The following is a 24582-nucleotide window of genomic DNA, read 5'->3' as shown; positions in this document are numbered from 1 at the left end:
ACAATGGGAGCAGGTTCTAAACATGCCCTATTATTGCCATTAAAAAAAAATCAAAATTAGGTTTGGGTTTAACCTGGAAACCAGAATTTCACTGATGGCCACGAGAGCATGCAGTCTTTAAGTCAACTATAGATAATCGTGCATTAAAAAAAATTGTCCAATTTGACAGCAGGATTTTATAATCTTTTGCAAGGAGCTTGATTGTAGCCTGCTTTGATCACATGAAATTTGTGAAGCTAGGGAAAAGCTGCAGGAAGCAGGAAGATAAATGAAGTGACAACACACATTTGTGCTGTGGTACACCTTTTACAGTTGAATACACTTCACAATAATGTAACAAACAACGAATCTGAGCTTCCCCTTTATTCATGACATTTGGAAGAAATCGGCAAAATTTGGAATTGGCATATTTCCGTTCTTCCTGTTTGTATACATAAACCCAACAGATATTACAAACCCATAGTTTTAGTCCTCATTACATTATTTGGGAAAAACAACAACATTTGTTAAGAATTCCAGATAGATCTAACTATTTAATTAACAGATGCAAATTCTGCTTACAACCAGAATCTAAATTACAATTGCATGCCTCGAAAGTCCTACTTTGTCAAAAGGATAACATCAGTTTGTTGAAAAGAATCAGTAGTACTTAACATTTGGCAGGACGCACAACATTTCAAACAGGAGGTTGGCACCTGTCAGGGAAGTGTTTCCTATCGTGGAAAAACAAAAGCAGTGTTAATTTTCTCAAGATTTGAAAAATGAAGTCTATAACATACCTGTTGTGTCATAAGGTGGAGACACTTCAACTAGATCACATCCCACGAGGCTTAATCCACGGCAACCTCGAATAATCTCAACACCCTTAATGGAATTTACATGAAAACATGTTTGTTGTTGTTTGATGTTAAGAATAGTGAAGGATTAAAACCAGGCGTACCTGAATTGGAGTTAGCCCAGCAATCTCTGGTGTCCCTGTTCCAGGGGCAAACCCCGGGTCAAGAGCATCAATGTCAAAACTGAGGTAAACAGGGCCACTGCCTATTTGACCTCTGACCTCATTCATTAAAGGTGCCATTGATTTGAACCAGCATTCCTCCACTTGCACCACCCGAAATCCCTGTAAAATGAAACAATTGAAGTATTTTCCAAGAATACACCCATCAGCTTCAGGTGAATCTCAAAAGCACTGCCTAAAAACCTCTTTTGGGTAAAACATTTCAATTGCTCTTTAAACCATGAATTAGTTCTCATTTTGTGAACCGCTTTATCCTCACTGTGATCGCAGGGGGTGCTGGAGCCTATTTGAGCTGACTTCGGGCCAGAGGCGGGGGACACCCTGAATTGGTGGCCAGCCAATCGCAGGGCACAAGGAGACAAACAATCAATTCACGCTCACACTCATATCTAGGGGCAATTTTGTTTCCAATCAGCCTCCCCGGAGAAAACCCACGCAGGCCCGGAGACAACATGCACCATGAATTAGTTTGTTTTAATTATTTTTCTTAAGATGCATCCTCATTTTCAAGGTCTACTCGACACAAAAAAATGACAATATACAACAAAGGCAAGATAACTAGCCCATGTTTGACATCTTGGGCAAGATCTGTGGGAATTGGTAATGATTTACCAGACTATTCAATCCAGCAGCATTCATAGCATTCCCTTTATCCGTCCATTTATTGACATATTTCCCAATATATGTGCCAAATGATAATGGTTTACCTGAATTCAACCCCAAAGTATTCATAGCATTCCTTTTATCCTTCCATCCATTTCTTTTGTCCCTCTACTTTTCAGGGTCACGGGTAAGCTGAACCCAATTGTATCCCAGCTGACTTTAGACGGAAGGCAGGATACACCCTGGACTGCACACAAGCTAATCACATGGACTGTAAACGGTCTTTTTAAACTCAGTAATGAACAATATCTCCCAAGATTAGTGAACATGATCACTCATTGTTGTAAATGTCATTCCTGTCAGCTCAGCCAATCTTAAAAATGCAGTGTATAATAGTAGCACCAGCAAAAATTAAATACATTATACTATGCATTAAGCTGTGCTGAATAAAACAAGGTGTTAATAAGATCATGTTTGATGAATTTCAAAACATCTCATTATGATAGCTCAGGTGACTTTGGACATTATTAGTGTAATAGTAGGAACCAGCTGAGCTAATTGCACACCAATAATGTACGAGTTTTATATTGTCTAGGGAAAAAATGCACAATAAAGCAACTTGTTAAAAACAACATCCTATAAGTTCACAGTATTCATTATGATAGAGCAGGGGTCACCAACCCAAAATGTTGAAAGGGCCAAATTGGATGAAAAAAACAAGTCTGGAGCCACTAAAAATTAAAAAAGCCTTGTAATGAAGGCAACACATGTTGTATATATCTAGTATATTAGCCTACTATCAAAGTGTCTAAGTTGGCTACAAATACATTATGAGCATTCATGATTAAATGTTTTTCCCTCCAGTGCATTCATTTTTTTTAAAGCTCCAGGGAGTCACTAGGGCAGCGCTAAAAAGCTGCACGCGGCCCCGGAACCTATGGTTTCCAAACCCGTGATAGGCTAACACTGACTCATGACTTTATTAATGTAATGGTAAATACAAGGTTAGTAAGATTTACATGAGCCATGGTTTTGATGTTCTGTGTACTTGATACTGTTGCTGCACGTCAGACCTTGGAACGTAATATGCAGACTTATTTACAACTCTGTATACTTATAAATGCAATATTCAAAATAATTATTTTAAAGAATTTATAACCGGAATATTGGATTTTAGTGAACTGGGTCACCGATTATTCAGACTTTTTTGCTTCAAAAACTAAACTGTTGTTCATGTTACTCTCTGGTGTGTTGCTTAGATAACCAACAGACCGTATTTTCACAACTATATGGCGCACCGCATTTAAAGGCGCAGTGTCAGTAACGAGTGCTATTTCTGTATTTGACACACACACACAAGACGCACCGCATTTAAAGGCACAGCCAGGCATGGCAAAACATACACCAACTTAAACATACACTACTTAAGCCTCCGGGAATGACAGCAAGCTCAGAGTTCATTTTCGTGACTTGGTTTTTCACAGCTGCTGTGAGATGGGCAATGGGCACGCAGGGAGTCGCAAATCAACTCAGCTTCTTCTTGACTTGGCGAAGCTAGTTCTCCTGCTTCCTCCATTTGCTAACCATTGATTCGTCGATCTAAAATTCCCTCGCGCCGGCTCTATTCCCATGTTCCCCTGCATAATTGATGGCTTGAAGTTTGAACTGAGCTTTGTAAAGGTGTCTTGTATTATATTCATTTTTGGGGGCCTTAGAAATCAAACCGAAATTGTTTTGCAATAAACACATGCCCACACTATATACGGGTACCTTGTAGGGGCGTGCCTTTAGCATCTGACCCCACCCACGTCGGCCTTCTCTCTATACAAGAAGCGTGTCGGCAAGAAGTGCTCAGTCAGGCCCTGTCTATTTTGGAGAAAATTTAACTTTTTAGTGCGCCTTATAGTCGTGAAAATACGGTACTCCCTGCTATGTGGTACCACCCAGTGTTACAAGGGTTGTGAACATTTATGATAAAAGCCCATGTGGATTAAAGATCTATTGCCATAGCACGCAACTGATGCTTTTTGACAACCAGTTTCTGGTCTTTGCTTTGTTAAGAACTTCAAACAGGGGTTGAGAACCTTATTGACAGATAGCATCATAAACATTTCATATTTTTAAATGTTATTCCTTGAGATCCATACTCAAAATTTAAAAGCAAAAACATGAAAATGTGTGCATTATTTTGTCATTTCAACATTTTGAAAGTACAAAAAGTCTCTGAATTCTTCTAACATGTTTACACTTATGCAAATCAATGAATATCAATGAGTCTACGTGGATAAGAGTTGAGGCTATTATTGGTGTGTGCAGGAAACTTTTTCTGAGACTGGAAATAAACAGCTTAAAGCCTGTGTTTTTTAATCATTGAATGTTCTGGTTATTTAAATACATAAGGTGTATCTAACCAACAGCTAATAACTGCTTGTGATGTGAATTGAAATCCCTGTGACCATCACTAATTTTTATAATGACAATTGCCAGTTACACTCATCTCAAGTTATCATTATACTGCAAAATGTCATGATGAACCAAATGGAGCAGAGGACCTGTGCCCGGCTCCACTCGTACGAGTCAGCAGAGTAGCCTGAACCTCTTAGGCCGATCTGCACCACTCGCTTGCAGTCCAACAGGCCCTCCTCGACACATCGCCTGAACGGAGTCCCATGGCCAATCTTTTCCCCCAAGACCACATCACTGGTGTCCGCATGAGCGTCCACGTGGATCAGACCCACTGGTCCATATCTGGCGTTTGTACAATGAGCAATTAATTAGTATTAGTGTGTTCAGAGGAACTTCAGTTTGAACTGAAACTTTTTGGGATGCTGGTCATCCTCAGTTTAGTTTGGAATGAGAAATGTTTTTCCCAACTTTGTTAACTTGCTATTATATATATATATATATATATATATATATATTTCATAATAACATTTTCATTCTTGTCAAAGTTGTGTAAATATTTATATATATAAACTATGAAGTATTCAATAGTGAAGTTAAAGACGCCCACCTGATGGTGTAGAGCAGCGGTCCCCAACCGTTTTCTCACCGTGGACCGGTAAATCTTTCTATTTTCTCGCGGACCAGCTAATGGGGAGGGTGACAACTTAAGAAAAAATTGTGCAGGGTGCATGAACAACATCCACGACGGCAAAAAAACTAGTCCCAAACATAATAGCAATTATTTATTATTATTGTTATTATAACAACTTTTCTCATTTCAAGTAGGAGGGCGAGATTGATATCAGTAAAACAGTAATCCCTCGATTATCGCGGCTTCCACTATAGTGGCTTTTTTTCTGGGGGAAACTTTTTGTTAATTACATTTTTTCTGTAAGTTCATAAAAATGTGAAAATCTACGCTGAAATTCGCAAGCGGACCTCCGCTTGCTACTTGGACACAGCATTGAAGTTTAAAAAAAATACATTATTTTTTTAAATAGGGGTGACACTTCTTCACATTTTTTTTGTTTATCGCGACCATATCTGGTCTTAATTAACAGCAATAATTGAGGGATTACTGTATTTATTTCTCGGAGGGACCGGCAACAAGTGACCGGTACCGGTCCGCCGACCGGTGGTTGGGGACCACTGTTGTAGAGGTTCACTTGCCTTACTTCAGTGGCAGTCATGGGGGCTTGATTCCCGCTGGTGGCGGTGTGATTGTGAGTGTGGATTGTTGTCTCTCTTGGTGCCATAGTCTAGGCAGCAACCCTTACGAGAACACGGTACGGAAACTGAAAGTGACTGACTGCCTCAGTAAGTGACGACACTGGCAGAATTCAAAAGCTTTAAATTGAGTCTTCTGACCCATGCAATATTTATGTTTACTCTTCTCTCATATTCCTCTATGAAGACACCTTGCTTAATGAATGTTCCAAAAGAAAAAAACGAAATGTTAACCATTTGATGACTTTTAAACCGGGCAATGGGCACAATTTAATTAAAAAATTAAAAAAAAAATTAATTTTCTGCTCATCGAAGCATAGTACTTTAGGTTTTAATCTACAATTTGTGTTGAGCTGGTCATTACAGCTGTGGTGGAGCCCTACAACTCCATCCTGACATGGACCTTCTGCAGTATACTTACTTTTCCTTCACAGCTTGCAGGATGGGATATGAAATTGTGTGATCTCCACCTATGAACATATGAAGATAAAAAATTCAGGCTCAATACATTGATTTCTGCATTAAAAGGTCAACAATTTTACACTCTTCTTTAGGATAAAACAAGTAGATATTGTCCCATGTAATCATCAACAACAAAAAAGACCCAGCATGGGTGAGGGATCCATAAGTAAATTCATGTCACTTTTCTGCTCTGAGTTACAATTCTAAACCGATTTGTAAAATTTAGGTGATGTATACACAGGAATGATGTCATCACATTTTCATGTTTCTTGGCAGTATATGAAAGTTTTATCATCCGGTTGTGAATTTCAAAGAATTAGTCACTAGTAAGACATCGAATCCCCGTTAACTGGGAGGGCTCGGTTCATTCACTGTCAGCCGACGCACTTCAAATGGATTGAAAGTCTTCCCTACAATGGCAGACAATGAGTTAAATGCACTTACCCATTGTTAGAGGGATGCAGCCAGAAGCTAGCACCTTTCTATACGTCTCCCTGATACGCCTGCATGTGTCCTTAAGGTCATATACGTTGACCTTGACATCCCCAATGTCAGCGACCACTAAAGACTCGTAAGGAGCTGCTCTGGTACCGCTGTTATACGCCCTAAGTAGGGCCGATTCCACCCTGATCTGCCTCGGACCAAACCTAAAGTGGTGACAGGAACATTATGATTAGTGTTTTTCCAAAATGTACTTGTTAAGCAAACATAAAGAGCACTTATTATTGCGAGTCCAGCATTATGATAAACTTCAATGCAGGCCCCTTAAATACTGGGGCAAATGGTACATTTGACCATTTTACTACCTGGATGAATTTCAAACTTGTTTTTATACCCAAGTCACAATGCATGATTGCCTGATTATTGTCTGAATTTACTACTGACAGAATAGGGTTAGTTCTCTTTCGTAACTACTGATGGCAAATGTGATTGTTATTCAAGTTAGGTACTGAGTGATTGACAGCTAGACTAAGGTGAAGACCCCAAACAGGATGAACAGTACCGGAAATGAGGATTTTAATGGCTACATTTGCAACCAGTTCACCAGACTTGTGAGAGAATTAATCATGCACACAATCCTACAACAAAAACAAACTATTATGTCCCGCTGACGATTAGTGTATATTGATATTAACCTTGGTTGCCATTGACAGTGCAAGACGTCCAATTCATTTTATATGTAAAATGAGCTGGAAGAATATAGCATTGTGTTGTTGGCATTGAAAATGAGCATGCATGTCCATCCTTCCAGTTTAAATGAATTGAAAATCCACAGCTGTCAATAGGATGCAATGAGTCAAATACTATGAAAAAATATTTACTTTATTTAGGGTGGTTATTTTACCCTGTATATTCATTTTTTATTATATAATTTAATTGTATAAAATGCAGCTTTTAATTACATTGTACTAATTATATAAATTTATTGGTATTCACTTGCCCTCACGTGGGTCACTGGAGCCTATCCCAGCCAATAACCGGTAAAACAATATATGAAAAATACAGTGATTGAAAAAGCATGACATAATAATTGCCCAAATTTTTTTAATGAGCAAAAAGTCACTCTAACCTTATAAATGGTTAAAAGTCTTAAATCAATTTTTGAATCGCTAGTCCACAGGAGTGACCGCTGTCCCTAAAAGGATTAAAAATGTCACAGTATTTGATTATTTCAGGTAACTGTGGTGTGTAGTGTAGTCGTGTAATTATACTCCATATTAATGAATACGCTAATGTAATATAGAATGCATAACGCCAGGGAGCGCTGTTTCATTATTCATTGAATCTTGTGTAATCCCAAACAGAATAACAAACTAAAAAAGCTGAAAAATTATATTCCTTCCAATTGCTCACATTGTTGCCATTGTTTATCGTGCAGATATGCACCCATACCTGTCAACCTCTGCCGATAACTGCCCTTATAAATGATTAGGATTCCCCTTACAAACACCCAAAAACCTCACAAACACCGTACGAGTCGTACGGGTCGTACGGTGTTTGTAAGGTTTTTGGGGGGTTTGTAAGGGGAATCATAATCATTTATAAGGGCAGTTATCGGCAGAGGTTGACAGGTATGTGCACCAATAGGTAGATGTATTCGTACGCACTTACGTGTAATGTCTAATCAATTACGTAATCACCGGCATGCGCCATAATTCTAAACCTAAACAATATTAAGAAGAAGTAAAGAACGAAGACATAATAAACAACTACCTCGCTCCAGGTCGGTTGGAAGTTCCAGTATCAATCGGGACTCCAATAAAAGCTGCATCGAGTCCGTCTGCTGATTCCTGGTAAGGAAGTTTGGCCATTGTGGGGATTCCACTAACCCGCGCAACAAACTCGGCACTGGGGGGCACATTGAAATGTTTCCCGGAGTATTTTCTCTTGATGGTTCTTCTGGAAACCTGAGAATCTGACGCAACAACGACCGAAGGCCATTGAAACGGTGGCGAGAATTTGCGTGAAGTAGTTGAAATCAGAGAAAGACGACTCCTCAGAGCTCTGAACATGGTTTTACGTATTCTGTTCCTCGAACTTTACGTTTACTGTGGCTCAAACTCCACGTCTTCCTGTTGCTCAAACTATAGAGGCACTGAAACTTAACACCGCTGAGCCTTTCCGAGAACTCTGTATAAAGGTGTTGTAAGCACTACACGTGTTTCATTCGTGCTCTTTCGACAAGAGTTTAAAAGTCAACGCTTCATGTGCAAAACATATAAAACCCGAATGCAGACGAGTGACTGACTATTGACAATCGTGCATAATTTTTTTGCATCTGCTTGCTGAATTTTCGGCGAAGACTCAGGCTCAGCTTGATCCTATTGTTTTTTGTTTTTGAACATCGTCTTGTCAGTGAGATTTTTAAGTAAATTCGGCGAGCTTCTATTGTTGTTCGGCCGTACTCTCTCAATAAAGTTTTTCATTTTAAAACTGCGGAACAGAAGGCGGAGTTAGTGACGTTGCCAATCCTGCTCACTCGGACTCTACAGAGACTTAAGAAGCGCCGGCGTGTTTTACTCACAACAGATTTGCTTTATCTCCTTATAAATATATTCAACGAGACAACATGGTAAGTAAATTCAGTTGTTTTGAACAGTATTACCACCTGCATGAAGATGTGGGCCTTTGCTTCATTTGTTAACAATTCAAGGTTTTCTGCATTGTCTCCATCAGGCGGGAAAGTGTTATTTGATAATGGCGCCGGCAAACTCATTCATTTTCGGATGTTTTTTGTAATGGGGTGGCTTAACCCGCGCGCCCTTTTTTTCAGTAATACCAACACAATTTTCGGATGTCATTGTCATCACTAACAGAATTTCAGGTCACCTTTAGTGAGGATGTGGCCTTGTGGCAGTAAGAGCACACTGCAACATTAAAATGAACCGTTAGCCAAGTAAGGCCCTTATTGGATACCGATTAAATGCGCATATAAGAAATCCATTTTGCACATATCACCTTTTTATTATTTCAGTACTAACCACTAAGAAATTGACCAGTTCCAATCAACATTTAATGTGCATTAAATGTGATGGGGAAAAATACTAATTCTTCTCTGAACCGCTTCATCCTCATTAGGGTCGCGGGGGGTGCTGGACCTTATCCCAGCTGACTCCGGGCCAGAGGCGGGGGACACCCCTAATCGGTGGCCAGCCGATCGCAGGGAACAAGGAGACGGACAACCATGCACACTCCTACCCATACCTAGGGGCAATTTAGTCAAAATCCAATCAGCCTACCATCCATGTTTTTGGAATGTGGGAGGAAACCAGAGTACCTGGAAGAAACTGACACAGGCCCCATGCAAACTCCACACTGGTGGACCAACCTGGATTTGAACCCAGGACCCCAGAGATATGAGGCCGACGCACTATCCACTCCTCCGCCAGGGGGGAAATACTTCAAATGAAATTGAATTTAGAACAGGCCATTATTTTTTGGGCACCATTCTAATGACCTCTTACCTAGATTAAGAGCTGCAGTAATCCCCAACAGGCCACTCTAGGACAACACAAAAGGAAAACTACACAAAATAATGATATAGTGAAACAAGAATGAAATATATGTTCTAATAATTCATGTTGTTTCTATATCTTTTCTCATTCCACAGCGTGAGTGTATCTCTGTCCACGTTGGTCAGGCAGGTGTCCAGATTGGTAATGCCTGCTGGGAACTCTACTGCTTGGAGCATGGTATCCAGCCAGATGGGCAGATGCCAAGTGACAAGACAATTGGGGGTGGAGATGATTCCTTCAACACCTTTTTCAGTGAGACTGGTGCTGGAAAACACGTCCCAAGGGCTGTTTTTGTGGACCTGGAGCCCACCGTTATCGGTAACTTCTTCACACATAGTATAAATGATGGCTATTTCCTGTTTTGTAAAAAACTTGTATTTTCACGAATTTAGATGAGGTGCGTACTGGGACGTACCGCCAGTTGTTCCACCCTGAGCAGCTGATCACAGGCAAAGAGGATGCTGCCAACAATTATGCCCGTGGACACTACACCATTGGCAAGGAGATCATTGATCTGGTGCTGGATAGGATCCGCAAATTGGTAAAGTTTATTGGTAGCCCAAATGCTTGCTTCAATTATTTATAAGTGAAATAAAACAAACCATACAAGTTTAGACAGTGTTTTGATTGCTATCACCATTTAAACTTTCATTGTAAAAGATGTAGAGAACATAAATCTATTGTTTACTGACGGTTAAATTGTGCATTGTACATTATGAATGTATAATACTGCCCCCTGGTGGCTACGTGGCGCACCAGAACATGCTTGACATCAACGGGCCTTATTCCAGTTGCCACGTGGTTAGCTTATCGGCCTCACTATGTGAGGCTTGAGGCTCTCCAGGCTTGCGTGTGGTAGGCTGATTGGACACTCTAAATTGCCCCTAGATTTAAGTGAGCTTGAATGGTTGTGCGGATGAATGTGTATTCTATTTACTTGAATGGATATGGATATTCACATTTACTTATTATTTACCTGAATATTTATAAATGGATCTTCTCTTTTGTGGTCAGGCGGACCAGTGCACAGGTCTTCAGGGTTTCCTGGTGTTCCACAGTTTCGGAGGTGGCACTGGCTCTGGATTCACCTCGCTCCTTATGGAGCGCCTCTCTGTTGACTACGGAAAGAAGTCCAAGCTGGAGTTCTCCATTTACCCAGCTCCCCAGGTGTCTACAGCTGTGGTGGAACCCTACAACGCCATCCTGACCACCCACACCACCCTGGAGCACTCCGACTGTGCCTTCATGGTTGATAATGAGGCCATTTATGATATTTGTCGAAGGAACCTTGACATTGAGCGGCCTTCCTACACCAACCTTAACAGGCTTATCAGTCAGATTGTCTCCTCCATCACGGCTTCCCTTCGTTTCGATGGCGCCCTTAACGTCGATCTGACGGAGTTTCAAACCAACTTGGTACCATACCCTCGCATCCATTTTCCTCTGGCTACTTACGCCCCAGTCATTTCGGCTGAAAAAGCGTATCACGAACAGCTGTCGGTGTCAGAAATCACCAACGCCTGCTTCGAGCCAGCCAATCAGATGGTAAAGTGCGACCCTCGTCACGGCAAATATATGGCGTGCTGCCTTTTGTACCGTGGCGACGTGGTTCCCAAAGATGTCAATGCCGCCATTGCTACCATCAAAACCAAGCGGTCCATCCAGTTTGTGGACTGGTGCCCCACCGGTTTCAAAGTCGGCATCAACTACCAACCACCTACGGTAGTTCCTGGTGGAGACCTTGCCAAGGTGCAGAGGGCTGTGTGCATGTTGAGTAACACCACTGCTGTTGCAGAGGCCTGGGCTCGACTTGACCACAAGTTTGATCTGATGTATGCCAAGCGTGCATTTGTCCACTGGTATGTGGGTGAGGGCATGGAAGAGGGTGAGTTTTCTGAGGCTAGGGAAGATATGGCTGCTCTGGAAAAGGATTATGAGGAGGTCGGAGTTGATTCCATTGATGGTGACGAAGAGGGAGAAGGAGAGGAGTATTAAAAGTATTTTGCTAAGAATTAAGGTTAAATAGTTCAAATGTTTGTGTCAATCCTTAGTTGTATTCCGTTTCAATAAAAGTTCTATAAATCCTGGAACATGCCTCTTTATGGAGTGAATGTACACCAAGTTTTATTGTGCACATTGTATTTGACAAAATTCACTTTGGTCAATGCAACAGCCTTTGAACTATGGCTTTATGTATCATTTTTAATAATATTGTTGATCCAAGACACATAATTCCTCACTTTAGTGTAGACTCCTGGAAAGTAAGGGATGGCACAGCTTATACCCCAGGAAACGATGCCCTCTAGGATGCCGTCACAGATTAGGGGACCACCTGAGTCACCCTGGGACAGAACAGATGGGACTTTATCACCATTACTTTACCAATTTCGTCATACGCAGCTGGGTATGATGACAATTAGGCTTTTGTCTAGTCAATGATGATGACAAGCCTATGTCTGATTTTATTTTTTATTTTAGACATGATTCACTAAGAATAAATTCAGTAGCAAAACAAATATATTTTAACCAAAATGGAAGGTTTTTTGTGTAATGGGGTAGGCAAAGGAACCCTTCATTTATGGAAGAATATGTGCAAGCCATTAGGCCTTTGAGGCATTTTTTAAATATTTGCCCCATAAAACAAATGATCCAAATGACCACATACTTTTTACTGTTCCATGAACAACTTTACTGGAGTAAATTTGTTGATTTGGAATGAAAGGACATGACATTTCTAAAAGCCTGTATGTATTTGAAAATAGATTTTCCTTTACCTGGCAAGAATCTTTTCCCCCCATTTGAGATCCAGCGCACAGCATGTTTGGAGTTATTTGGAGCCAATAGTAGTAGTACGAACAGGAAGCCAAGATCTTCACATCCACAGCCCGCAAAGTTTGGGAAAGGACAAAGCTATACGGTGACATGACACCCCAGCCACTCACTTGGCATACGTGGCCCTTGGTAGGCTCAGGGCTATTTGGGTCTGGCAGCTTGACTGGTTGAACATTTACGTTCAGCTTTGCAGGTTTGCTTAGCTAGAACATTCACAGAGTTAGACCATTATGATTCACAACGGGCCTTACATTGTACAGTATACTAAGGTGGACTTACCTTTATTAGCATTATGTCATTATCAAATGTCTTGTAGCTAAACTTATGGACATACATCTTCGAAACCGTAAGGTTCTGTTCAAATCCTTCTGATCTGGAAAGATTGTCTTCACTGAGCAGGACTCTCATTTCACTGGTCCATGAGGCCACACACAAAAAAAACAGAAACGATTTCACATCATATAGTCATAGAAGGATACAGTGGATTTCAGTTTTTTGTCAATTGTGTACTGGTGACCAATTTAAAATTCTCAATCTACCTCTATCATTAGTCAGTACTTACTGGCGCCAGCAGTGAGCGGCAGACAACACCCACTGGGGGTGAATAAGCGTTCCCCCACAGTAATGCATCCACTTCTTCAGCACAGTTTTATACTGAATAGATGCTTGATACTTGATGGAGTATGGCACGACTTCCTGACCTCCAATAATCCTCATCGTGACCGTCTCTATAGATTGCGGACAAAAACCTCTATATCAGACATTTATAGTGGACAGCATCAGCTTTTAAGATTATTCATTTTTCTGAACCTCCTCACGAGAGTCGCGGGGGGTGCTGGAACCTATCCGAGCTAACTACGTACACCAGGCAGGGGACACCCTGAATCAGTGGCCAGCCAATCACAATAAAACATGTTATACTTTGTTTATTTTGGGTATATTCTTGCAGTGAATTTGTTTCATAGAATCCTGGGAATCATCAACCATATCTGAAATTTCAGTGTTATTTATGTTGTCATTAAATTTGATTTACCGTGGTAAATATAAACATTTCAGAATGACAACGTTTTTCCAGGGTTTTTGCTTACGGCAGCCACAGAACTGTTTTGTAAAAATATGTTTTGGAATCACAGCTAATCCAATAAAAATGTCAATATTGCTGACAATGTAAAAGGCTAAGATAGCTAAAAATTGAAACTTCATTTACACTTCACGAAAACATACAGACAGTCCATATATATTTGTCTGACATGTTTGATTTTACAATGGGTGTGTGTTGGGTCTTGTTGAAATATCTCCCATTGAGGTCAAACTAAAGTTACCTGTTACTGAGAAAGCCAGTAGGACCAGCACAAATATTCCCAGCCGAAACATGCTTTTAATTTTACCTGTAAAAACAGAAATCAACATTTTCTTTGAGCAACTCAATTTTTCCTAGAGCTCAGTACTCTTACTATCTGTTCCCTGTACTCATTTACACAGAAGTTAAAAGAAATTATATCAACATTTTTGATCGAGCTTCCTTAAATGATTTTCAAACCTTTCCCCATACTATAAGATTGTCATAAAAATGTTACTCACCGGTAACCCCAGACAGGCTTCTGAGCTTCTCTAAAAATTGAGGGCGCTCCTTATATTGTAACTATATCTTTGCTTTCACAAAGAATCTGATCTGCTCTTTGTTCACAGCTCTTGATGACAACAATGCAACCAGAAATAGAAGCAGGACTGGGTGAATTGATTCTTGGTAGGTCACAAAATGTTGCAAATGGGTCATATTAAAACTTGTTTTGTGACACCTGCTGCTTTCTATGTACAATGTCCCCAACACGTAGTTCTCACACTTTTAGGAAAAGAATACAAATCAAAATCGACCAAGTAGATTTCATGTGCAGAATCATCATAAAAATAGATTTTTTATCTTTGGCGAGGTAACCAAAGAACAGTCCTTTTTTCCCTCATTGTTTGTTGTAGTGTGTTCAGGAAGAATAAAACTGACACACCTAAGCAGATCTCATCAGAACCTGTTTACTATACTGTATATTTTGCATATTGGCATAGAACAATTTCCTCCAGGGGTCCCCTACCCTCAGGTCACCAGCCATTTGGCACTGTGGCGTAAGAAAAATAAATAATTGACGTTCAAGTATGAAAGTGTACCAGCTCAGTAAAATAGTCTGCAGCCCAATCACACAGCAAATATATTTTTTCCAGTTCAATCTCTCAACTCTGCTGCACCTACTTTACTCGTTTTCTTTTTGTAGCAAAGCCAATGGTGCTTGGTATGCAATAAACAGCGCCATCGGCTCTGGGGAGCCTTCGGCACACTGTGCGGATGGCACATTGCCAATAGAGCCTAATATGCACTGGGAATGAAGGCTTTTTCAGACAAGCTATAAAACTGCAGCTCGCTGCATGGAAACCCATTTATTGTGTACACTGTACAGTATACAAGAGGGGACATTCCATGTAGGCACTTTCTTGACTTTTCCCGAGCTTTGGGACACTACCGAAGTGCATCCGACACCTCAGCGTTTTGCCGAAACTTATTGAAATAATCAAACTTGCATCTTTCCAGTACAACAATGAAACAATGCATTTGGCCCCAGCACCCAACGTCATGGGCCGCAGAGAAAAAAAGTTATTTTCAGAGTTTGTATATTCTCCCCGGGCCTGCGTGGGTTTTCTCTAGGTATTGCGATTTCTTCCCACATTCTAAAAAAAACAACACCTGCATGTTAGGCTGGTTGGACACTCGAAATTGTCCCAAGGTGTGATTGTGAATGTGAGTGGTTGACCAGTGGCTCTGCAATTTTCTGGCAAACAATTCAACAACTCTGCGACCCTTGTGAGGATAACTGGTATGGAAAAGGAATAAATGATTGATTTCTCTGTATACCACACACAACACATTGTCCAAGTTTGAGAATGGATTGAAATACAGAATGTCACTTCTATTATTAGCACAGCTTTCACTCTGTCATGTAATTTGTCTAATAATGATTGTTTCCAAGGTAATTTCTAGGTTCAGCCTCATGGAGTTTTCAAAAATCGAATCAACCAGTCTACTAACTAACAAATTAACACGTCCCTAATGTGTAATATTGGCAACCCTCTTTCTGTCAATTTTCTGGTCAACAGCATTTATTTTAAAAAACAACAGAGATCATTTACTCTTATATTGTAGTTTCAAATATAATCACAACATATATACCAAATGAGTGTGTTGGTATGTAATAGGCTTGGTAGGCTGGTTGAACACTAAATTGTCCTTCTCTGTGAGTGGTTGTGTCTCCTCTGCGATTGGCTGGCAAACAATTCTGGCGGGACACCGCCTACTCCCCGTAATAACCTGCCATAGGCTCTGGCATCCCACGAGCCTCGTGTGGATAAGATGAAGATGAAGCAAAAGATGAATTAATGAAGATGAATATTCAATTGAAATTGACACTTTACTCAGGATTACAAATGTTAAGCAGCTTTAACATCTTCAAAATACCCTCAACTCAGGTCTTTTGTACATGCAGTAACTTTTTCAAGAGGATTGACCAATATAGGGCATAATTATCTCCATTCGATACCCGTAATAGTTCGAGCATGAAAACGACAATAAGACACGGGGGTCATACTGCTGAAACTTCAATTATAGACAAATTCCAGATATAGAGGTGACCATGGAAACTGAAATAGGAACTAGAAGAAACCTGAGAGTGTAGGGGAGATGCTACCACATTATCTTTAGATAGGTAGTGCGCTGACAATATACTCCAACTCTGTCCCACTATGGACCTGATGTGTATATTGCTCTGCATTCTTTGGGACAGTCTTCCAACAAGCTGTAAGTAATCATCTTTTATTTGATCCGACTTCAAATTACTTCTGTCTACATGACAGTCTGAATGCATTGTTCCTTTTACATGAGATGTTACTTAATAAGGTTATAGAAATTTGCAACATGCTAGGCTGGAACATACTTTTTCCTTGAATGCTATACTGGTTCAGTATTCAAAACAGATTTTGTCATATGTTAAATGCTTATATTGGATAGACTGTTGCGAAGAAACTAATTAAATACGTTTATAAATGGGTGGCTGGAGTGGTCAGTGCGTCGGCCTTACAGCTTTGGGATCCTGGGTTCAAATCCAGGTCGGTCCACCTGGGTGAGTTTGCATGTTCGACCTGGGCCTGCGTGAGTTTCGCGTGAGTACTCTGGCTTCCTTCCAAATTAAAAAAATAACCATGCATGGTAGGCTTATTGGACACTCTAGATTTCCCTTAGGTATGGGTGTGAGTGTGCATGGTTGTCCATCTCCTTGTGCCCTGCGATTGGCTGGCCACCGATTCAGGGTGTCCCCCGCCTCTGGCTCAAAGTCAGCTGGGATAGGCTCCAGCACCCCCCGCGACCCTAATGAGGATTAAGTGGTTCAAAAAATTAATGAATGAATGAGTTTAATGAAATCTTTGCAGGTTTACAGTAAAATCCCATAATGGAGCAATTACATGAGCAATTTAAGATGCCTTTAGGGCAAATACAGTATATCTGATTTCCAAGCCAGTAAGAGAGCAGCATCACAGTTCCTCGCCCTAACAGTTATGTAACAATGCAAATGTGAAATGACTTTGTAAAAGGTGATTTTCAATTATTTATTTTAACATTATTATTTTTAATCTTTCCTGTCATTTACCACACGCTCATTGCAACTTCTCCGTACCAATGTTATTTTGATGTGGAAAAATAATTAACGGGGCTGCCTTGTGGTGTAAAGGTTTACTCCCCTAACTTCGGTGCGGGCAGGCGTGGGCCCAATTCCCGCTGGTGGCGGTATGATTGTGAGTGCGTATAGTTGTTTGTCACTTTGTGTGAGCTACACCTGACTGGCTACCAGTCTAGGGTGTAGTCTGCCTTAAACCCAAAGTCAGCTGGCTTAGGCTCCAGCAACCCCCGCAACCCTTTTGAGAATGGAAGATGAGGATGATGACAAAGTAGTTAACAGTAAGAAGTCCTTTGTTGATTTAATTTTATCTACTGATGGAGATAAATTTGGTTAAGCATAGAAAATGTAAAAGTATCATCAAAATTCAATAAGTTATCAAAATTAGTACATAGAATGGGGCAGAATTGGTTGACAAGTTTGATCAAGAAACATTCATTTTTAATTCCTCTTTTCTTTGTAAGGGTCACTGGGTGCTCAGGCTTCAAAAGGTCATGTGATAATGGTTCACCTTTGTGGGTTTGATTGTCAGTCAAAGGGAGTGTAAACTGGGGCCAAGAACAAAGACATGTGATCTGACTGTGCCAAGTTTGAGCAAGGTATTGTTCTATATGCACTTTTGATGTTCGAGTAAACAAGATCCAGAGTTTTACCCTCTACCGTTGGACATTTCACGTGCTGGTAAAATTCTCGCAGAACAGTTTTGAGATTTGCCTGATTAAAATCTCCTGCAATTATGTGCGTGGCACTTGGGTAGCATTCATTTGTTTGATCAATTTGTAGGGTCTTCTCTTAGTGTTCACTCTTGCTTATTTACAAAAGAACAATGGTACTAAAATTGATCAGGCACTTTAGAAGGCAGGTAAAGTCAGCACGGCAGCATTAATCAGTGTCACTCCAAGATGAGATTGGGTTTCATCACCCTGCTCATGTCCCTGAGCTGACTTTTGTATCTCATCACCAGGACAGCTGCCGTAAAAACATCATGAATTGTAAATGTTCTGTCTGGACTCAACTTAAATTTGTTTGAATGATGTCACAGGCCAAGACACCATACAGGGACGTATTGTCGGAGGCTTTGCCCCAGTTCCGCACTCCATCAAGTACATTGTGTCGATTCAAACAACAGATCGTCGACACTTCTGTGGGGGATCTTTAATAAATAAATACTGGGTAATCACAGCAGCACATTGTGATATCGGGTTAGTAGAATTTTGTTCTTTTTTTTAAATGATAAACTAATCCATGTCAAGTCAGATTCGAGCTCACCTATGCAACTGCTGTTTGTATTATGTAATAATGCTTTCCACAGAGTCAATAAAATGATGATCGTGGCTGGGGATTACTCTCTGATCATTTATGAGGGTACAGAGCAAGAACTCTTACCCCAGGTTTTGTTGCCGCATCCAGAGTACAACAGCGCCACCGAAAACAATGACATCATGCTCATAAAGGTAAAGCCACGCAGAGAATGACAACATCAGATTTTCAAATAGTTTACTTAATTTCTCCCTACAGCTGAGGAGCCCAGTTGTTCTGAACAGCTTTGTTTCTATCGCCCTGCTGGCTTGGCAGGGTGCCTCCATTGTCGAAGGCAGGCTGTGCCGCGTGTCTGGGTGGGGGTACACCAACCCACGTGGGGGCCTGATACCCTCAGTTCTGCGCACAGTCAGACTGCCCATCATCTCCTCCAAAAAATGCAACAGCAGTGGTTCTTTCAATGGAAACATCACAGAAAACATGCTATGTGCAGGATACAGTGTTGGTGGGAAGGACGCTTGTCAGGTGAGCAGAAATCAGAGTCATCTTGAAGGCAATTGTCAAAATGATTGGCAAACTAAAGTGAGCCGAGTCCAAATCCCGTAAATGACTGTTATTACACCTTTCCCTGTTATCATCATAGCTCACATAAATACATAATAATTGTTAGCATAGGTGGCCGAACTGGGGGATAATAAGGGTATGTGCCCCCAATACACACACTTTTAGCCTGCCTTCTGGCCCAACTGGCTTAAGGGTTTAATTATTTTTTTGCAACGAGTTGCAAATGAGTCACACAAGGAAATTAGATTCTTTGGACTCATTGGAAAAGAAGGCTTCTTTGAATAATTAGCAGTTGAGAACACATTTGCATTTTATGTAGCTAGTAAATCCAAAATTGGAAATACTACAGACCAGACTGAGGTGTCTCAATTTGCACACCACCCACAGCCATAGTTTCATGAAACCAAATTGCAATTTAAATGTAACATGATAGTTAAATAAGACTGAGTTACCACATGAGTACAATATTAGCATACTCAAGTGTTATTTGCAAGTTAATTCTGTATTCACCTTTATTTTTCATTATTTAGCCTAATGAGTGCCAGTTTGTCATTATTTAAGAGGTGATGTAGTAAATAGTAAACAACAATATAACATTATAATTTTGGAGCAACAGTGTTGCAATGGGTTTTAAACATAGTATAGTTGGTATGTGTTTTATATATATATGTATATATATATACATATATATATATATATATGTATATGTATGTATGTATATATATGTATATATATATATATATATATATATATATATATATATATGTATATGTATGTATATATATATGTATATATATATGTATATGTGTATGTATATATATAAAACATATACGTACCAACTATACTATATTCAATCCGAGGCCCCACTCTAGAACCAGGCCCGGAGGAGGGGCACGATGGCGATTGCCCGGTGGCCGGGCCTAAAGCCATGGGGCCCGGCCGGGCACAGCCGGAAGAGACGATGTGGGTTCCCCCTCACATGGGCTCACCACCTATGAGAGGGGCCAAAGAGGTCGGGTGCGTGGAAAGCTGGGCGGCAGCCAAAGGAGGGATCCTTGGTGGTCCAATCCCCAGCTACAGAAACTGGCTATTGGGACGTGGAATGTCACCTCTCTGGTTGGGAAAGAGCCTGAGCTAGTGCCTGAGGTCGAGAACTTCCAGCTTGATGTAGTCGGGCTCATCTCTATGCACACCGTTGGCTCTGGTACCACTCCTCTCGATGGGGGTTGGACACTCGTCCGAGCGGGTGTGGACATACTTATTGCCCCCCGACTCGATACCTGTATGTTGGGGTTTACCTCGGTAGACGAGAGGGTAGCATCCTTCTGTCTTCGGGTGGGGGGCGGGACCTGACTGTTGTTGTGCGTATGCACCAAACAGCAGTTCAGAGTACCCACCCTTTTTGGAGTACTTGACAGGGGTGTTGGAGATTGCCCCTTCGGGTGGTTCAATGGCACGCGGCTCTGGTCGTCTCCGAGGCAAAAGGAGGAAATTTTGGTCCACCATCCGACGTCTCAGGAGGGGGAAGCAATGCACCATCAACAGTGTATAGTGGTGATATGGCGCTGACCTCGGCTTTGTGAATCGGTGGGCTGAATACTTTGTAGACCTCATTAACTGCAGATGATGTGCTTCTGTTGCTTTCATCAGGCCGTGATCTTCAACTCTCGCTGGAACGTTTCGCAGCCTAGGGTGAAGCAGTCGTGATGAGAGTCAACACCTCCAAATCTGAGACCATGGTCCTCAGTCGGAAAAACGTGGCATGCCCTCTCCGAGTCAGGGATCAGGTCCTTCCACAGGTAGAGGAGTTTAAGTATCTTGTGGTCTTGTTCATGAGTGAGGGAAGAATTGAGTGAGAGATCGACAGGTGGATCAGTGCGGCATCTGCAATGATTGGTCTGTCGTGGTGAAGAAGGAGCTGAGCCAAAGGGTGAGGCTCTCTATTTACCGGTCGATGTTCATTCCCACCCTCATCTATGGTCACGAACTGTGGGTCATGACGGAAAGAACGAGATCCTGGATACAAGCGGCTGAAATGAGTTTGCTCCGCAGGATGTCTGGACTCTCCCTTAGAGATAGGGTGAGAAGCACGGTCATCTGGGAGGGGCTCAGAGTAGAGCTGCTGCTTCTCCGGATCGAGAAGAACCAAATGAGTTGTCTCAGGCATCTGATCAGGGTGCCCCCTGGATGCCTCCCTAGGAGGCCGGGGGGCCGACCTCGCACACGCTGGGGAGACTATGTCTCCCGGCTATCCCAGGAACGCCTTGGGGTCTTCCTGGAAGAGCTGGATGAAGTGGCTGGGGAGAGGGATGTCTGGGCTTCTCTGCTGAAGCTGCTGCCCCCGCAACCTGACTTCGGATAAGCGGAAGATGATGAGATGCGATGAGATGAGAAAAAAAATTGAATTTGACCTCTTGCGACCTCACATAGCTTAACTCTTCGATCGAATGATCGTGTCCATCTCCTTATAGTTGAAATGGATTGGATGTACACTGCTGTCAATAGGTGATTTCAACATAATTTTCCCTCTTTTACTAACTACACAATATATACACAATGCTCAAATTAGCGCATACTGAGGGAGTCCTACGATACGGTTATCAATAATAGACGCTAATTTTCACTTTTATTGTGCAGTACCTTTCCAATTGATATAATATTTGCATTTTGTGCTTCCTCTTCCCTACTGTCTAGGGAGACTCAGGAGGGCCACTGGTATGTGATGGCCTCATCCATGGTTTAGTATCATGGGGCAATGGGTGTGGTGATGCCGAGTTTCCTGGAGTCTACACTGCTGTTTCCAACTACCGCAGATGGATTGACGATACTATTTATAGCTATTACAGCAGGTGTAACAAGACATGAGTCCACCGTAAGTTCAGATTTTTCTCATTTGACAAAAAAAACCAAGAACGTCAAAGCCAGAGAAGACTCGAGACATTCCTCCAATCAATCAAAAAATGTTTTGAAAAATGTACATCTTGTTCCAGTATAATAAGTTGCATTCAGAAACGGATCCCAAACTTCCCCATGAATCTCTCTAGACCAGTGGTCTCAAACTTGCGGCCCGCGGGCCAACTGCGGCCCTCGGGACGATAATTTGCGGCCCCCGTCTTAATATGAAAGATCGATATTTTTTTTATTTTTTTTTATTTTTTTTTTTTTTAACCCCTTTCCCCATGATGGCGCCGTTTAAGTGGCAGCCAGCGGCAGTAGCTCTGTCCACTCATGTTTTTCTTGTTTTACAGCATGTTTTACATGAAAAATTAGAGGGAACATTGACATGCACCTGCTTGTGGCAGGTGTGATACTGGTGTGCCGATAGCGAGCAATGATGATGTCGTGACCGGATGATTCGCCTAAAGACGTTTCGCCGACGGACGTTTGACAGACGGACAGGTCGTACTAGTATTTGTTAGTTTAATGATTAAATACAAATACTAGTATTTGTATTTAATCATTAAACGCTGTTTTCAGCTGGATTTGACCGAATTTGAGAGCATTTTGAGCCGTTTGGCGAATGGACGTCTATAGACGTTTTTTTGCCTCCATCGCGATATCATCCAGTATTTGTATTTAATCATTAAATGCTGTTTTAGGATGGATTTGACCCGATTGCTGTCATTTTACGGCTCGGTTCTGCTACATCTGCCTGCCCAAGAGTGCTTATTCCCGGACTGCCATTGATGGTAGACGAACATTGATTTTTACTATAATTTGGACAACACCGGCGGCGGGCCGGATTAAAAATCCTAACGGGCCGTATATGGCCCGCGGGCCGAGGTTGAAAAACTTGTACACACACGATCCGGCGGGGCGAGCGTTCGAATCCCGTTTCGGCGAAACCTCCGTTCGGCCGAATGAACGTTCGGTGGAACGTCCATTCGGCGAACTGCCCGTCTGTCAAACGTCCGTCGGCGAAACGTCTTTAGGCGAATCATCCGAGTACCGATGATGTCGCTCACACTGGTACTCAGTGCACTCAGGGAGGTTGTCTTTCTGCTCAGACCAACAAAAAATTAGAGGGAACTTTGGTTCGGAGCTGAATGAACCAATCACGGTGAGGTATACGGCTCTGGAGGGCAGGACATCGGCCGGGCTGTCCAGTGCCTCGCTCACTCACTCATTCATTCCTCCAATCAGCTGGGCGGAGGGGAAGCCGTGAGGCCGATCACTCCGCTCGGCGCGCACACTCCTCCGCTGCTCTCAGCATAGAACTGAATGAGGCGCTATGATCCGTGATCCAGCCTGTGTCAGTGTCTGTAGCCATCTCCGCGATTGAAACGGAGAGCGAAAGTGCACATGCGCCACAAACCCGCGCGACTGAATGTGAAAGATCAACCCGAGACTCATTCCAAGTGGAAAAACATATTACAGAGCCCCAGAGATGTCTCTTTCAAAGCCTGCCGTGAAGAGAAAGGTCGGTGATGAGCACAGACAGTTTCAAGAAAAGTGGGGAGTGCAATATTTCTTTGTTGAACACAGGGGCACCCCGACGTGTCTCATTTACACTGAAAAAGTTGCGGTGCACAAGGAATACAATTTGAAACGTAATTGTACTATGAGACATGCTGAGGAGTACGAAAAATACCAGGGAGATTAGAGAGCCAACCAGGTTGCCAGTCTTAAAACACGTCTTCTGAGGCAACAGGATCTCTTCAAGAAGGCTACCAAAGACAGTAATGCAGCAGTCAAAGCTAGCTACGCCGTTTGTGAGTTGATTGATCCTGTGCTAAGTGATCCCAAATGGCTCATGGACTTGGCTTTTCTTGTTGATATCACACATGAGCTTAATGTACTGAACAAGAAGCTACAAGGCCAGGGGCAACTTGTCAGTGCTGCCTATGACAACGTGAGAGCATTCTGCACTAAACTTGTGTTATGGAAAGCCCAGCTCTCTCAGACAAACCTTTGCCATTTCCCAGCATGCAAGGCTCTCGTGGATGCAGGCACACCATTCAGTGGTGAGAAGTATGTTGAGGCCATTTCGAAGCTACAGGAGGAATTTGATCACAGATTTGCAGACTTCAAGACACACAAAGCCACATTTCAAATTTTTGCGGACCCCTTCTCCTTTGATGTGCAAGATGCCCCTCCTGAGCTTCAAATGGAGCTCATTGACCTGCAGTGCAACTCTGCACTCAAAGCCAAGTTCAGGGAGGTGAGTGGAGAAGCAGACAAGCTTGGGCAATTTTTGAGAGAGTTGACCCCCAGCTTCCCTGAACTTTCCCGAAGGTTCAAGCGGACCATGTGCCTTTTTGGGAGCACATACTTGTGTGAGAAGCTCTTCTCCACCTTGAACTTCAATAAGTCCAAGTACAGGTCCAGACTTACTGATGAGCATCTTCAAGCTCTACTGAGGGTCTCCACTGCTTCCTCCCTCAAGCCAAATGTGACTATGTGAGAAGAAGCGCTGCCAGGTCTCTAGCAGCAAGGAGTAGGC

At 42.0% G+C, this 24582-nt stretch overlaps 5 protein-coding genes across 6 annotated transcripts in view; 3 read left to right on the top strand and 2 right to left on the bottom strand.

Moving 5' to 3' along the window:
• Positions 1-24582, top strand: part of mul1 (mitochondrial E3 ubiquitin protein ligase 1) — an 89357-nt gene that overhangs the window by 13995 nt on the left and 50780 nt on the right. The gene's annotated exons all lie outside the window — the stretch shown is intronic.
• Positions 349-8673, bottom strand: agmat (agmatinase (putative)). The gene is made up of 7 exons (XM_077608458.1): positions 7970-8673; positions 6200-6402; positions 5715-5763; positions 4174-4369; positions 941-1120; positions 780-864; positions 349-713 (listed from the first exon to the last, which is right to left on the bottom strand). Exons 1-7 carry the CDS (start codon positions 8266-8268, stop codon positions 640-642), a joined length of 1086 nt encoding a protein of 361 aa, XP_077464584.1. The 5' UTR covers positions 8269-8673; the 3' UTR covers positions 349-639.
• LOC144081331 (tubulin alpha chain-like) lies at positions 7825-11888 on the top strand. Of its 2 annotated transcripts, none has more exons than XM_077608444.1 (4): positions 7825-8049; positions 9867-10089; positions 10164-10312; positions 10786-11888. In XM_077608444.1, the coding sequence occupies exons 2-4, from the start codon at positions 9969-9971 to the stop codon at positions 11764-11766; spliced, it is 1251 nt and encodes a 416-aa protein (XP_077464570.1). In that variant the 5' UTR covers positions 7825-8049; positions 9867-9968; the 3' UTR covers positions 11767-11888. The 2 variants fall into 2 exon arrangements, with proteins under 2 accessions (XP_077464570.1, XP_077464563.1); XM_077608437.1 differs by lacking the exon at positions 7825-8049 and adding an exon at positions 8532-8828 and having other exon boundaries at positions 10786-11885.
• On the bottom strand, positions 11961-14052 carry LOC144081750 (trypsin-3). Its single transcript, XM_077608470.1, has 5 exons — positions 13926-14052; positions 13166-13331; positions 12883-13015; positions 12546-12806; positions 11961-12113 (listed from the first exon to the last, which is right to left on the bottom strand). Exons 1-5 carry the CDS (start codon positions 14011-14013, stop codon positions 11961-11963), a joined length of 801 nt encoding a protein of 266 aa, XP_077464596.1. The 5' UTR covers positions 14014-14052.
• On the top strand, positions 16387-22004 carry LOC144073217 (trypsin). Its single transcript, XM_077598886.1, has 5 exons — positions 16387-16441; positions 18358-18517; positions 18628-18769; positions 18834-19100; positions 21834-22004. Exons 1-5 carry the CDS (start codon positions 16387-16389, stop codon positions 22002-22004), a joined length of 795 nt encoding a protein of 264 aa, XP_077455012.1.

This window comes from Stigmatopora argus, chromosome 1, assembly GCF_051989625.1.
Source record: "Stigmatopora argus isolate UIUO_Sarg chromosome 1, RoL_Sarg_1.0, whole genome shotgun sequence".
Classification (NCBI taxonomy): Eukaryota; Metazoa; Chordata; class Actinopteri; order Syngnathiformes; family Syngnathidae; genus Stigmatopora; species Stigmatopora argus.
This window is presented reverse-complemented; position numbering and strand designations above follow the sequence as displayed.

Bases quoted from the DNA above. Each gene is read 5' to 3' on its own strand.
- LOC144081750 (XM_077608470.1), bottom strand. From the start codon at position 14,013: ATGTTGATTTCTGTTTTTACAGGTAAAATTAAAAGCATGTTTCGGCTG. The intron at 13,016-13,165 runs GTAAGTACTGAC...CTCATGGACCAG, and splicing joins GCCGCTCACTGCTGGCGCCA to TGAAATGAGAGTCCTGCTCA. The intron at 12,114-12,545 runs GTAAAGGAAAAT...GTTCTGTCCCAG, and splicing joins GGGGAAAAGATTCTTGCCAG to GGTGACTCAGGTGGTCCCCT.
- LOC144073217 (XM_077598886.1), top strand. From the start codon at position 16,387: ATGGACCTGATGTGTATATTGCTCTGCATTCTTTGGGACAGTCTTCCA. The intron at 16,442-18,357 runs GTAAGTAATCAT...ATGATGTCACAG, and splicing joins GGACAGTCTTCCAACAAGCT to GCCAAGACACCATACAGGGA. The intron at 18,770-18,833 runs GTAAAGCCACGC...TTCTCCCTACAG, and splicing joins ATGACATCATGCTCATAAAG to CTGAGGAGCCCAGTTGTTCT.
- agmat (XM_077608458.1), bottom strand. From the start codon at position 8,268: ATGTTCAGAGCTCTGAGGAGTCGTCTTTCTCTGATTTCAACTACTTCA. The intron at 6,403-7,969 runs GTAGTTGTTTAT...TCACCACTTTAG, and splicing joins TCCAACCGACCTGGAGCGAG to GTTTGGTCCGAGGCAGATCA. The intron at 865-940 runs GTACGCCTGGTT...AATTCCATTAAG, and splicing joins CTGGGCTAACTCCAATTCAG to GGTGTTGAGATTATTCGAGG.
- LOC144081331 (XM_077608437.1), top strand. The intron at 10,090-10,163 runs GTAACTTCTTCA...TCACGAATTTAG, and splicing joins CCTGGAGCCCACCGTTATCG to ATGAGGTGCGTACTGGGACG. The intron at 10,313-10,785 runs GTAAAGTTTATT...TTTTGTGGTCAG, and splicing joins TGGATAGGATCCGCAAATTG to GCGGACCAGTGCACAGGTCT.